Source organism: Globicephala melas, chromosome 5 (genome assembly GCF_963455315.2).
Source record: "Globicephala melas chromosome 5, mGloMel1.2, whole genome shotgun sequence".
NCBI lineage: Eukaryota > Metazoa > Chordata > Mammalia > Artiodactyla > Delphinidae > Globicephala > Globicephala melas.
Window position 1 is genome coordinate 86,467,506 of NC_083318.1, and position 15,925 is coordinate 86,483,430.

Sequence of the window (15,925 nt, forward strand, 5' to 3'; positions counted from 1 at the left end):
GGCATCCATAATTTGTGGTTGTATCTTATAATTACATCACTCCACTTTCTGCTTCTGCCTTCTCATGGCTATCTTTCCTCTGTGTATATCTGTGTATGTCTCTGTCCAAATTTCCCTTTTCTTATAAGAACCACAGTCATTGGATTTAGGTCCCATACTCTAATCCAGTATGACCTTATCTTAACTTGATTACACCTACAAACAACCTATTTCCAAAAAACGTCACATTCACAGGTACCAGGGCTTAGGACTTGAACATAACTTTTGAGGGGAAAAAGTTCCATACACTATAGTCACTGATACAGAAAATTCAGTATTTTTGTAGTATAGTTAGATCAGTTTTCATATTGGTTCTCTCAAAGACTCAGGCATTTCTTCAATCTAACTGGTACTTATTAAAGAGAAAATACATTCTGTCATGTTAAAGTATTTCTTTAAATTCGGTATCAACTTTCTTACAATATTTTATGTTTATTCATTTTGTGTTTATATAATAAACATTTATAAATGTCTACAACTTCTGCTTCTATTTAGATTGATTGTTTACTGAAATTTGTTTGGAAGCAATTATAAATTATGTATATGCCTGTACCCTATGTAAATGGAGGTAAGGAAAGATGAAAGCAATGCAAGAACAACTTCACTACAAGTTGAAGGATAATCAGCAGGTGTGCTTTATCAGCACATAAGATTTTTCCAGAAAGGCTGTGCATACCGTGGGTTAATCTCAGCTGGTCTGGATTGGCTGTATGTTTGTCTTCAGAGTTACTGACCCTTGGCCAACACTATGATATTTAATAACTGAAAGTAAATTGTATTCTGTAACCATATGTCTGTGAGTTGCTTCCAGCAGGATATATCAGCCTGTCAACATTGTTTAGTAATAGTTGAATATGGTTTGCACCAGATTTCAGTGGAATCTAGGAGTGGAGGAGCAAATTGGGGTTTGGCTTTCAACGGTTAAAACTAGTCATGTAGCTAGAATATGCCTGTATGAATAGCTTATTGTAAGAGATCCTCACAACAAATATTTTTGAGCTTCCTGGTATTGAGGTACTTTGCACACCCTCGATTATGGTTTAACATGTGAATATGAAACATATCTTTTGATACCAAGCAATGGAAGGATAAATAAAGTTTGCTCCTTAGATTTCAGTGCATACTCTTCTCCTGTTGTTGTACTCTGTCTTCTGCCTGTAATAAAGCTGTTCTGTTAATATAAACTGTTTGGGTCCTCTGAATTGTTTTAGCTATTAAAAATGGAAGGTGATTATTGTGTAATGACCACCTCTGAATAATATACAGAAAATAAAAGAAGGGAGAATTAATGTGCAAGTTCTCTCTTACCTCCTGCTTCTCATTTTAAAAATTTCAGCCCAGTGAGGGCTAAAACTATGCGTTTCACAGCAGCATTAACCAACTATTCCACAGCTTCTGAGGAAACCAGGTTTTATGCCCTAGTATGTAATTACATTCAAGTCCAAAAGCAAATAATTGATTCTGCATTGGTGAGGCCCCAACCACAGGGAAAAGGAAGAAGGTAGGCAATGTACTGAGTGCCCACATCTAAATGAATTACCACAGAGTACTCATCTTACAGGTTAAGGGAAAGAATTTCACTAATATCTGAGAGCACTTTCTCACATTCCCTATCAAGTTCTACCTTCCCTCAGATAACCAATAGTCTAGTTTATCTCATCAGATATTAATTGCTCATAGATTCTAATAGATTCTATTTATGGGGTTGTACATTCCACTATATTTTGTGTCCAGTTACTGTCATTCAGTGTTATTTATATAAAATTCATCCACGTTGTTTTGTGTGACCGTAACTCATTCATGTTAATTACAGTATAATATTCCTTTGCATTGTATACCACAATTTATTTATACAAAATACTGTTAATTCACACTTATGTTGATTTTAGTTTGGGATATTAATAATAACGTTGCTAAGAATATTGGTTAAACGTTTTACAGCATATATGTGTATATGTATATATGTATAAATGTCTTTAGAGCAAACATATATAAATATATTTTATATATATTTATTTATTTATTTATTTATTTTGGTTATATACCTAAGAGTGAAACTGCTAGTCATAAGATAAGCAGATGCTGATCTTCGACAAAGACTAATGCAGGTTTCCAAGTTGCTTGTACCAGTTAACATTTATTTTAGCTCTGCTTTTCATTCTTTTTGTTTGCTTGTTTTTGCAAATACTTGGTATTACCAATTCTTATCATTTCAGTCATTCTGGTGTTTGTGTCATGATATTATTCAGTATCTTTAATTTGCATTTTTTTCTGAGGACTAATGATGTTGAGCACTTTTTATATATTTATTGACCATTAAGATAACCTCTTTTGGTGAAGTGCCTATTCAGGTCTATTGCCTACATACTACTACATCAGTTGCCCTTGTTATTGAAATATGCCCAATTAAATTTTGAGCAAGTTGGGGACTGGATTCAGACAAAAATTTGTGCTTAGCCATATCACATTTGGGATATTAATTAGGTACTCAGATGTGGAGGCAAAGAATGCAGTTGAGTACGTGAGTTTGGGGTTCAGAAAAGAAGTAAGTTTGGAGACATACATGTGGAAGCTCTGAGCTCATGAATGGACTTAAAGCCTTGGAACTGAACAACATCAACAAAAGTAAGGCTAACTTCTAGGGTAGTCCAACCTTTAAACTTTTGAAAAAGGAGAAAATGCCAAAAGGGAGACTGCAAACAAGCGGCTAGTGAGTTAAGAGAGAAACCAAAGGCTTATCAGGTTTAGGATTTCAAACGAAAAGAAGTGTGATATTTCAAAAAAGAAGGAATGGTCAACTCTACGAAATAGCACTGAGAGGCTGGGTAAAATGAACACAGATTAGTAAGATAAAAGTTATTGGTAATCTTCAAAAAAGTGGTTTCCATAGGAATAAAATCTTGATTGGAGCAAGCTAATGAGAGAATAACAAGTGAAAAAATGGACACAGCAATTTGGATACTTCTTTTATGATAGCCGTCATAGAGTAACCAAAGAACTGTCAAGGATGGAATTTTTCTTTAAAAATAGGAGATATTATGCCTAAGTACAGCTTGGACTTGATCTTGTGGTGAGGAAAACATTGAGGATGCAGGAAAGATGAAATTAGACAAGTCATTGTGTAAACTCAAAGGGATGGAATTGTGTATAAAAATGTAGGATTTGGTAGACAGATAATTCATCACGATGAAATAATTACTCCGCAGACAGAGACAATGGATATCAGAGCTTCACATAAGTCTGCTTTCTTGTGTATTAATTGCTAAAATCACATAACTCAGCTCATTCTGATTGTGATACTGGCTCTTGCTGCTCTGGTGTAAGTGAAGTCAGGAACATGGGGCAACCAGGAACGCCTATCATGTACCGTGTAGTGCACTATTCACATTACAACTTCAATAAAACCCCTTAAATTGACTATTTTATAGATGTAGAAATGGAACCTCTTAGAGACTAACATGCAGCACCATTTAGCTACCACATTATAGAGCTGTGATTCAGATATCACATTTGAAGCTTTTTTTTTCCTATTTATTAGGTCATAAATAAATTAGGTCATAAATTCCTAATTTATGACCATAAAATTTAACAGCTAATGCTGAATACTTCTGAAAGTGAAAGGCACAAGTGTAATAGTTCAACTGAAATAATAGGTATAAACCAAGACTTTCTAGAGTATATGCAGCATATGATCACCCTATCTTTTCCTCCACCTTTTGATATCCTCTGGTATTCAATTCAAAGCATTCTATTCAATTTCAATTTTTCCATGGCTATTTTTAATGCCAATAATAACTTTAAGTTAAAAATAAAGAGGCCAATTACATCTGAAAAATTATAATAAAGACAGGAAAGCTTAAATATGCCTAAGGATTAATTTATTGAAATGACTGGTTAGGAAAGAGATTCTTAAAGAAATAATAAACATAAATCCAGAAATTATTTTTATACATATTTTTGATATGTTTATGGTATTTCCCACTTAAAGTTGAAATTTTGTTGAATTAAACTTTTGAAAATATAGAGTTTATAAGTCAAATTCAAATTAAGATGAATGCCATATAAAGCATAAAATAAATAAAGGAATAAAGTTGCATATTTTTCCATGTTGATTCATTTAAAAACTATTTTGGTAGCATGATGCAAGGATTGAAATGTTGCCACATTTCCAGTCGCAGTCAATTCTGTGGAATAGAGAACAAATATAGAATTAGTTATATGGTATAACTCTTCATCTCTCCCCATTTGTAATTTTGGTGGGACTAATTCATAAGAGAAATTTTATTACAAATGCACCATGCTGTGCCCTATCTTGGAGGCATATAAAAGTTCCTCTAGGACCAAATATCAGCTCACTTGGAATTGTTTTATGTCTACTGGATCATGATCACAAGAGTATTCACATCTTAAGAATCTCAAAACTATATTCTATTCCCTTTTTAAGCCTTATGTCTGGAATAAGAAACTGTATTTTTACTCATAAATTAAAAGACAATATATAAATTTTAACTGATAACTAATTGAAGTTCATAAAGCCTAAGTTAGAAATGTGAATGCAGTTGATCTTTAGAATAAGCTCTAACATGTTTACATAAAAGTAGAAGAAATTATTTTCAGTTTTTCCTAAAAATGATGATAATCAAGCATAAGGATATAGGCAATTGAAAGAAAAATAATCAAATCTGTCAACAGCACATACATACAATTTTGAATTATTTGAAATATAAAAGATACAAAATTTCAGATGCATAATTAATAGTCAGTCATTGAGAATAAATTGATAATTAATAATTAAGTTGGTATATTGATGGAAGTTGCCACTATTTGGGGCTTATCCAGGAAACTGAAATGTAATAAGATATTAACTATAAAAATGATCAGTCTATCTGAAACTCCTAAAGCTTACCAAAAGTGAGGAGGGGGCATTAATTTTGAAATCCTCTTAGACCTTAACAATTAAAAAATAAATGAATAAATATACAATTCACCTTTTGGCAAGAACACTTTCCCTAAGAATTTCATGAGTATTGAAATAAACACCTCAGTATTTTGCCCTCATATGCTCATACATCAAAAACAAGATGTGAAATGAGGCATGTGGGGAAATAATTGTGCACAAGCAAAACTTCAAAATTGTAGAAAATAACAAACTTTCTTAAGTTTGTTATTCCCAACCAAATGAGGTTATCAAATTTAATTCTGGCTTTAGTACACCTTAATCCTCTTTATCTAAATTATCAACAGACCAGTTAAATCATAGTCCCTGAAATTATTTCTTCCCAATATTCAGTTTCTTCTACATAGAAAGAACAATTATATCAGAATCTCCATGGGTAAGCCTAGACATTGAGATTTAGGTGTGTGTGTGGGGGAAGTTCTCCAGGTTATTCTATTTGTAGCTAATGTTGAGAACCACTGATCTAAACTATACGCATTTTGGAACCATTCATTATTCATTTTCTCTTTTATTCTAGAGCTTTCAATTACTCTAACATCATAGAAACATCATAAGTGAAACAGCACAATTAGTAAATTTGGACTTACAATAACAGGGTAGAGCCCCCGGATAGGACCAAGTACAGGCTCCTGGTACAGCAGAAGGGCCTGGATGGGCATATCTCTCTGGAGGTAGGGCACCACTTGCTGGGGAATAGGCAGGACTTTGGGCTGAGAAAGGGACTGCAGTGGTTGAGGAGGAAACATGGGGGTAAGAGGAAGACGATGGGGAGGCTGGTGCATCAAGGACTTGAGCAGAGGCAGAGGAAGGTGCAGATTTTCAAGATCAGTGAGAGTCAGGCTCTGGCTTTCAATAAAGGGCTCTACTGGAGATTTAGGGAAGCGCATTTCTTTATGCTTAGGAAGGATAGTCTCCTTAGCTTTGGGGACTTCCATTATTTCAGGCTGAGGGAAAGGCACCACCACAGGGGGCTGAGCAAGAGGCAGGATGTTTTGTGTAAGAATAGGGTAAGGGATTGGCCCAGTGTAGGAATAGACTAGAGGCTGTGGCTGGGAAAAGTGGTGGATTTTATCCTGGCGTTCATCCTGGAAAGAAGGAAAAATAGTCTTTGCTTCTGTAATTCAGTTATAATTGTCATTCATGATGAATTAATCTCCTCTCTTTTGAACAATAATTCAGTGAAAAGAGAGAAAGAAAATCTTTCCCTTACTTTGGTTAAGAAACTATTTGGGGTCCTGTGAAGATTAATGAGTAAAATGCCCACTAAGGGATTTCTCATTAAGCCACTTCCTTCATAGGTAAATCCACAGAGCCAAAAGAAATCAATGTTTGGAGATTTCAAGACTTGTTTCACCTTTTCCTGAGTTGCCTGCAGAGCTGTAGCTATATACTTTGGTCTTCAGAGGGTACAGACTTTTCAACAATGTGTTGATAATAGTCAAAATTGTTTTCATATAATGAATGAAGATCTATTTTAAAAAGACTTAAAGGGATAACTCCAAGGTTTATTTTTTTTGTTTTAATGAAAAGTAAGTCTTAGTTTGTTTTTTTAATTCAAGGAATTATTTAACAACAGCAAACTTCTAGCACTACTTCCCTTGGTAGAAGGTGGTAATCTTGAGTCTTTAAAGAGGCATCAATTTGTAAATTCATTTTGATTTAGCAAATATTTGGTGTAAGTTCCAGACAATCTAACTTCATTAGTAAAACAGGAAAGCTTAAATATCACAATAGAGTAAGTATGTTACCACAAAAGTAATTTATTTACATAATTTTATGCTGTTCCCAATTCTTATTTTTAAGCAAGCTCTGCTATTTAATAACTACGTGATATTGCCACACAACTGTGTACTCAATTGTTCTGTACCTCACTTCTCTCATCTGTGTAATGGAAATACTTTTAGGAACTTCACACATTCATAAATGTGAGTATAAAAGCTACAGAATGCTAATGTAAAATCACTGAATATTCACTGTGTGCCAGCTCATCAATCCTGGGGATTTATGAATATTCTCAATTTACAGGTGAAGAAATTGAGGTACAGATAAACTTGGAGCCAAGGTTATACAGCTGATAAATTAGGATTTTTGCCACATTCCTTCCCTCCTCTCTTTCCTCACCATACCCATCTTGAGAATAAGGGGATCACAGTCCCCTATCCAGAAATGTTCCTACCAATGTGCACTTATTGAATACAGGTATACTATTAGTAAAATGAATAAACCAATAGTTATTCTTAGGAATTTATTCTAAATTCTGGAAGCTGATTATGTGTTTAAAAATGTGTTTAAGTCTTTAAAAATATTTTCACCTTCTCAAAGTTTAATTTCTTCCACTGATGTTTATATTATTACCATTCTTTAGACTGGACATAATTATTATAAGTATGTTTTCATGTATTATATTTCATTATAATTATAAATCAAAATATACTAATCATGAAAAAATTACCTCTGCTTGCTGCTGTTCCTCATGTTTAAACTTCTCAATTTTCTGCTAAAAAACAATTACACATAAAGAATTGTTATTATTTGTAAAAACCAAACAGGAAATTTTGAATATATGTACATTTAAATATGACGGTTTTACCTCATTGATGTGCATAACAGATTCCTTTGGAAGAAAAAAATAAAATCACGTTTAGTTTTAATGAACTATTCTTAGTTGTCAACATACATCAGAAAATGAAGACATTTAATAGGTTAATGCAGACATATTGTTTGATAATATCATTATTTTAATTGCTGAAACTTTATGTTACACTATTCTGAATAAATCTGTGTATAAAAGAACAGATGATGCAGTCAAGAAAGAAAAGAAAATTAGTGACCATAATACCAAAAGAGGCATTTAACAGAAGCTAATTTCTCTTTATCATCCTGTTCCCTCCTTATGACAACAAATGATCTCTAATACCCTCATCTAGTTCTAGAAGAATAGTCATTGAATATATATGATAATAACCATTGATGCATTTGTTAATCATTCTTAGTTCCCTTGTTATGTTTAGGTTTCAAACGAATTGTAAGAAATACATACCCTCCCCTAAGGACCTTATAACCTTTGCAAAGAGACAAAGTATATTGATGTACCATTTAACTAACAGGTGATAACAGACCCAAAAAAGAGTGGTGCAAGCATTAATTTCTACATGACTCCCCCAGGCAGATTTAGGACTACACTAATTCTCACTGCCTCTTATTTACTAGATTGCTATTACAATAACAAAATATGTCCATTTGCATGTCTCTCCACTCTTTACTAAGGGCATCCCTCTTTCCAGTTTGTACCACAGCTCCTAGTCAAAGTCTGATACAGAAAGTGCTCAATAAATGTCAAAACAGGGAAAGAGGTTAACATAGAGTTCAAGATAGAAAAGAGGACTGTATGTATAGTTCATAAAAAAAAAAAAAAAGCAAGGCACAGTGACAAAATTTAAGTAGCAGGCAAACTTAGAAACTGCTAGAATACTAAATCTTCTAGACATTTATTCTGTCTTTAAACATATACAGTGGAAATTTACATTAGTTACCTGTCAGAACATAGCTACATTGGCTTAACTGCCCTAATGTAATACAAAAAGAAAGTACAGTATTTTTTTGTTCTAAATTTGGGAAATTGCCTCCGAATGAAGGTTGTCTTACCTCACTGCTTGAAAGGCTTTTCACAGTCTGTAAAGGAAAAAAGAAATCAATAATCAGTTGAGTCTCCTACTAGATCATCAGAAAATGTTATTACTTTATGGTTGGAAATTTTTCTCTGAAGAAAAATATCTTACCTCACTGGATACAATGAGTTCTTCTTTCTATAGAGAAAAAACACCACCATTTTAGTTCCCATAGCTAACCCATTATTAAACATTTTTCCTACCTAATTTTTACCTTCCTTATGGAGAGCTATTTCACAAATTTGAGAAATAAAAAATGTTATATGTCTTTTGAAAGACTTGTAATTGCTTTTACGGCTTTCAAATTTAGTACCTTTTTATTGGTAGATTTTTATTTTACCTTAATGAAGAGTCTTTTTTATGGGTAACAGAAAAGGAGTTATTTTAATTTGTATTGAACACTTTTTTATTATGATTATGAATATGTTTATGATTATTCATCTTCTGGAGTACCATCCTCTGTTGAATATACACAGGTAAGAATCAGCCCAGTTCCCTAGAGTAAGAGATATGTATATTTCATCACTGGAATAAGATATATTTATCAAGATTGCACATGCATGCAATTGTATTTGTGCAATATTACTCATGTTTTTGTTCTTATGTGTGTTTCTTCTTGTTTGTCTGCTGCTTATTGGTCTGTTTGCTTTTCCTTTAGGTACTGGTGGCACAATACTGTAGAAGAATTTGACCCAGATTTGTGGTCCTATAGGATTCTGTTGAGATAGTGGGTGAATGTAAATGATTTTCTTAGAAGTCAAAAAAAAATCTGGGATCCTGCATTATTTATACATTTAAAATGTTGGTAATACTACATTCTGCAAATAGGCAGATAGTACTATTTCTTAGTTATTTCAAGATATTTTTCTGTACTTACCTCTCTTGCAAGGGCAAGAGCCAACAAGCAGGCAAGGATGAGGACCTTCATGGCTATTAAGTCCTGTGAATGGGGAAATGAGGAAATGGTATATTACTTGTCAATCTAATGCATTTTCTTATTTAGGTAGGATTACTTTCCTTTAAAAGAAACCAAAGATAATGTAAAACAAAAATGTCTGGGGACTTCCCTGGTGGTCCCGTGGTTAAGATTCCATGCTTCCACTGCAGGGGGTGTGGTTCAATCACTGGTTGGTGAATTAGGATGCCGCATGCCACATGGCATGACCAAAAAAAGAAAAAAAAAAAGAAGAAGAAAATGTCTGTATTGTAGAAAAAATACTAATAGAAGTTTTATCGTATGACCAAGGTCAAAATCTACTATGGCTCCTTAATCTTACATACCAAGTTTATATTTCATTGCCAGCCATTCAGATATTTTCAGCTAACAGCCCTATCCTACTTTATTCATTTTCATCTCATTCATGGTACTTATGAGGACTTTTTAGAAAGACAGAAAAAAAGTTACAAATATTTACAGAAAGATTAATTAGTTGATTCATTTATTCAAAAATATTTATTTAGGGGCTTCCCTGGTGGTGCAGTGGTTAAGAATTCGCCTGCCAATGCAGGGGAGATGGGTTCGAGCCCTGACCCGGGAAGATCCCACATGCCACGGAGCAACTAAGCCCGTGCACCACAACTACCGAGCCTGCGCTCTAGACCTGCGAGCCACAACTACTGAGCCCACGTGCCACAACTACTGAAGCCCACACGCCTAGAGCCTATGCTCCACAACAAGAGAGGCCACCACAATGAGAAGCCTGCACACTGCAACGAAGACCCAATGCAGCCAAAAATAAATAAAAATAAAATTTTAAAATATATATATTTATTTAGCACCTTTTATTGTCAGACATTGCTTAGGTGCTGGGATTTTAGCAGTGAGCAAAATATTAAGGTCTCAGTCCTGTTGGAGCTTCAGTTCTATTGAGAGGCAACTGATCAAAGAAAATGTATACAAAGAAGAAGATCATATTTTATTTTTATATTATTCATATCTTATTCATATCTTTATTTCCAATAAGACCACCATTTTCATTTTAGCATTTCTTTTATTTGCTCCACTTATCCAGACATTTTCTTGGACTGATTGGACTATCTCTTCTCCATGTATATCCACCTCTCAATCTTCATCCCCACATGCCTAATGCCATCTCTTCTCATTTGTCGCACATAATTTTAGAGATCATACACTCTGTTTATTTTCTCTCCATAAAAATGTGTACTTATCCCTTGATGATTTACCAAGGTGTCAGGTTCTTTGGTCCAATCCCCACTCTAGAGTACTTCTCCTTGGAGCATAACATAAAATATGTTATCACTTTTCACCAAAATGTACTAAATGGTTGGTCTTGTTGCATTTCTATAAGTTCTTGTAAAAAATAATGTTTGTGTCACCAATATCCCTTGACACACAATCTTCAATCCCAGATTTTCAAACTAAATTAAAAAATTTTTTTCTAGATTTTTCTCATGGGTGCTGATTCTATATTAGTTTTACTTTACCTAACACTTCTATAAATTTCTAAATAATTTTTTATTGTCATGACTCAAAAAAAGAGTATGGTACTATACTAGAATTCATTACAAGTAGGAGAATATTATTACATTTTCTTTATTTTATAATTAACATTTTATATACAGATTTTCAAGCAAGAATTTTATTATTGACTAATATACTTTGAGCTATTCTTTCTTTCAGATCATATATTTCCTTAATTTTTGTTTCCTGGTCATCTCTGTCAGATCTAGAATTTTTGTACAAAGTAAAACACTTTGTTTCTTTTTAACTTAATTCTGTGTTTCATGTATCTATTTTAATATTTTTAAATAGTATAAACTAAATGATAAACTGGGAATTTGGATGTTCTAAACAATTTTGATAAATACACTCTTCTTCTAAAAATATTGTCCATTTCTTGACTACTCTATTTCTTGACTCAGTATGCTACTTCTATAAACTATTTGTTGGCTAACACTTTCTCAGTGAAGAACCTAGGGGTAAGACGAGAATAAAGACACAGACCTACTAGAGAATGGACTTGAGGATATGTGGAGGGGGAAGGGTAAGCTGGGACAAAGTGAGACAGTGGCATGGACATATATACACTACCAAACATAAAATAGATAGCTAGTGGGAAGCAGCCGCATAGCACAGGGAGATCAGCTTGGTGCTTTGTGATCTCCTAGAGGGGTGGGATAGAGAGGGTGGGAGGGAGGGAGACGCAAGAGGGAAGAGATATGGGAACATATGTATATGTATAGCTGATTCACTTTGTTATAAAGCAGAAACTACCACACCATTGTAAAGCAATTATACTCCAATAAAGATGTTTAAAAAAATTAAAAAATATTTACTTCAAGAAATAGATCTTTTAATATAGCCTGTTAACTAGTCATGTACTAAAGAAAATAGCAATCACTGTTACTACATTTTGTTAGACTCAGAAAACATATGCTGTCATTATAATTTTTATCAAATCTTTGTAGGTACTTCTATTTTTTCAAGCTAAGTGCTAAAAATATTGTTAGAACTATCTTAAATACTCTAACGTTTAAAGATATATTTTAAGTAATTATATTCTTTCTATATCTCAACTTAGTTTGAAATAAAGATGAGGAGAGGATATATTGAATTATCTGAAATTCTTACCTTTTTTCTGAAGTAGAGGAAAAGAAGTGAAGAAGGAGCTGAGTGGATAATGGTCTGTTTTTGTGGCTCTTTATATACAGTATTTAATGGCATGCTAATTTTGTGGTTGAAATAAAATCAATAGTGAGTTTGAATTCCAAGAAGTCTGCATGATTAGAAAATGAATTCTTCCTCTTATCTGTCCGCAGAAATTCTGGGGATCATTTTAACAAGGGAATAATTCACAATCTGATAAAGGAAGTAAAACTGTCCAGTACTTACAGACATTGGCTGGGGGACAGTGATGTTCTGGCCCAGTCCCCAAGTTATTGTAACCACAATAAAGTCTCTTAGTACTTGGTGGGTCTTCAAGATCTTAATTGTGGGGAAATCCTAATAGACACCAGAGAGACACAAGCCACACAAAGGACACAATTTCGTGCTAACCAGAATAGTTGTAGTGTTTTATGCTATAATGCAGAAAATGACAAGCTAACAAGTCCATGACGGTAGCTTAGACCCAAAGAGGGAAGAGAGTTATAGGCTAAAAAGAAAGGAAGAATAGGGTCTTGAATATGAGAAAGAAGACACTACAATTAAATCAAGTAGCGAATCTGGGTCATGAATTGCAAGGAGTAGGGAGTAAATGGAGATAAGAAGAGAGAAAGAGAAAGGGGTCAGATAATGATGGGCAAAGCATACAATGATCCTAAGGAACCTAAATTTTATTCTCTAGATAGTGCGGATTTGTTGAAGGGTATTAAGACAGAAAGTAACATTTAGAGAATACTTCTACAAAATGAATGATAGTGGTACAAATTTATTAAAATGGGGCAGCCCAGGTTTGGCCTCGTATCTTTTACAGTGAGTCAATATTTATCAGCTAGTATACATGGAAGGACAAATGAGGGAAGGAAGGAAGAAAGAAAATGAAAACCCAAACAGGAGGAGGGTCTTACCCAAAGTACTACAATAGAGTCTGAGTCAGACCTCAAAAGTACTTTTTAGGTGCCCATTTACAAAAGCAGTCTTCAAGTTTCTTTGCCTCTTTAGCAATTGATGTTCATAAATGTAGTTGTATTTGACACTACTCATTTTTAGAAGGTTTGTTTCTTCTATTCATTGCCTGTAATAGATATATTCAGGGCTTCAGGACAGATAGATGCCCTTCTAAAGTAAGCACTTTAGCATAATTAATAATTTTTCTTCACAATATACTTCGCATTCATATCATGCTAGATGTGTGTGGGAGAGGAACACACCTGACTATCATACAAGTTTTGTATTGCTTAGAAAACCCAAGTCAATGTCTGCTATGTATTTGAATTATTCAGCTAATCTTCATTTTAAGACTGTTCATAGGGAGCCAGGAGGAAGCCATGAAAAGAAATGATGAAATGACTTCAGTGTCATAGGTATAACTAAAAAAGGCCTTGGCTGCTCCATGTGCCTTTATGTGTTAGCTCTTGGTTGCCAAGGCCACAGCCAAAAAAGTGTGATTTCTGAGAAAAGGAATACAAAAGCAAGCATGCCCTACTCATTCAACACTTCCTTTTTATTTTCTCAGCAAGATAGTTTACATATTGTGCAATAAACACAGCATTGCCTTATGACTGTCTCTCACCAAGTTTGAATTATATTAATTGTTATATTTATGGACTCAATTGGGTCAGAAAAGTAGTTTAAAACCTTGATCAAGGAAATCACTAACAATACATTAGAGAAAAGAGCTTGTCCAAGGGAACATTAAAAAGACTGAGATTTAAGATGACATCAGGTGCCACTGGCCAGGTAAGCTTCAGAACACAAAGACCAATAAGAAGCAAAGTGCCATGTGGGCAACTCAAGCTTTTGCAATGTATAACTTAAGAGTTACCATTTTTATAAGGCAAAATGAGAATTTCGTACAGGGAAATTTTATAAGATAATCCTGGGTGAGGAGCAAGATATAATCTAAGCAAGATGTTCTAGTACTATTTGTTATAAGCAGAATTTGTTCAGCCAATGCTTTTTCCCATATTGAATGATGGATCTGAAATATGCAGTCATTTGTTTTGGATATATTCTAGCTGAAACCGTGTAAGTAATACCCTCAAGAAAGAGAGCAATAGAAAAGTTGGATAAAGAGTACAATAAAGGGACCAAAAAATGTTCAGAAAATAAGAACTAGAAGAGATATCAGGAATTCCCTAGTGGTCCAGTGATTAGGACTCTGCGTTCCCATTGTGGCGGGCATGGGTTTGATCTCTGGTCAGGAAACTAAGATCCTGCAAGCTGTGTGGCATCGCCAAAAAAAAAAAAGTTAAGAGATATCATCCATATGATGTCTTAAATATATTTTAGAGAAGAGGAAAATGAGGACCTGGGAATTTGTATTATTTTTTCAGGATACTATAGCTATTTAGAGATAGAGCTGTTAACTAAAAACTTCAGTTTCCTAAAAAATATTTGAGGTACTGTTTAATAACTTCTAAAACATGGGGGCAGGGAGAAGGAAAATAAATAGGATTTATATAATAATTTAGACTTAGGAACAACAGAACACAGAATTACTTAATTCTGACAAATTATTAGGTAGGGATAGATAGTTTAGCTTAGCATTATTTATATAGTTGGAATATTTTAATTCTTTCCATTTGATTATCCAAATATAATAAAATAACATCTTATCTATGTGAAATATAGCTATTAAGATTAATTTATAAAGTTAATCAAGAATCAGGGAATAAGAAATATGTTCTGTGAGCAAGCAGACACCATGAAAGCATAAAACCCAGAACCCTGATTCATAGGACACACTCTTAATCCTAATTACTCTCCCTTTACATATGAATCACCACTCAAGTTCAAGATACATTTATTGAGCACATACTAGACCAGTATTTTTCAACCTTCATGCTATTGATATTTTGGGCAGGAGAATTCTTTGTTGTGGGGGTTATCCTGTGTGTTGTAGGATGTTTAGCAACTTCCCTGGCCTCTACCTATAAGAAGCCAGTAGCACCAACCACACAGCTATTAGAACCCAAAATGTCTCAAGAAATTTCCAAATGTCTCCTGGGGCAGGACAGTGAAAAATCATCTCACATTTAGAAGCACTGTACTGGATGACTTGAAAAGTCACACAAAGAAAAAAGACAAAGATGGTGTGGTTCCATCCTGTCAGTGTTTCAGTGCCTTTGAATTCCTTATGTCTATATGCCCCTCTTTTCCCACTTTGAATTTCAAGGGAATTGCTATTATCACACTTGTATACAGATATTCAAATCCCCTACTTGTCTCTGATTTTACTATACTGTCTTACCTAAATCATATCCCAGGTTAATCCGAATTCTACCTTCTGCCCCTGTGAATGTAGCTGACAAAACATATTCAACCATGGCAATTGTTCTCACTATAAAATGAAGTGCAGCAGTCACATATTCTCCCCAACTTTCTTAGACTATTTAACATTCAAAGCAACAACACCTCTACATACTGCCTTTCATTGGTTTCCTGACACTCCCAGATTAAAATCCAAAAGTCATTACAATGACCTAAAATACCTTACACCATCAGGCCCCCTGTTGCCTCTTTGACCTCATGTTCTGTATATTCTCGGTCTAGTTCCTGCTCTGTCCTGCTGGCCTCTTTGCTATTCCTTGAGCACAGTAGGTGAGCTGCCACTGATAGCTTTCCATTAGTCTTTTC

At 34.1% G+C, this 15,925-nt stretch overlaps 1 protein-coding gene across 1 annotated transcript; it reads right to left on the reverse strand.

Moving 5' to 3' along the window:
• Positions 1 to 5,544: 5,544 nt before the first annotated feature.
• CSN2 (casein beta) lies at positions 5,545 to 12,349 on the reverse strand. The gene is made up of 7 exons (XM_030880736.2): positions 12,257 to 12,349; positions 9,542 to 9,604; positions 8,776 to 8,802; positions 8,642 to 8,668; positions 7,587 to 7,610; positions 7,449 to 7,490; positions 5,545 to 6,081 (listed from the first exon to the last, which is right to left on the reverse strand). The coding sequence occupies exons 1-7, from the start codon at positions 12,347 to 12,349 to the stop codon at positions 5,545 to 5,547; spliced, it is 813 nt and encodes a 270-aa protein (XP_030736596.2).
• Positions 12,350 to 15,925: the final 3,576 nt, after the last annotated feature.

Coding starts and splice junctions, on each gene's coding strand:
- CSN2 (XM_030880736.2), bottom strand. CDS start 12,349: ATGCCATTAAATACTGTATATAAAGAGCCACAAAAACAGACCATTATC. Junction 8,669..8,775: donor AACTCATTGTATCCAGTGAG/GTAAGATATTTT, acceptor TTTCCTTTACAG/ACTGTGAAAAGCCTTTCAAG. Junction 6,082..7,448: donor AGGAACAGCAGCAAGCAGAG/GTAATTTTTTCA, acceptor CCTTCTTTCCAG/GATGAACGCCAGGATAAAAT.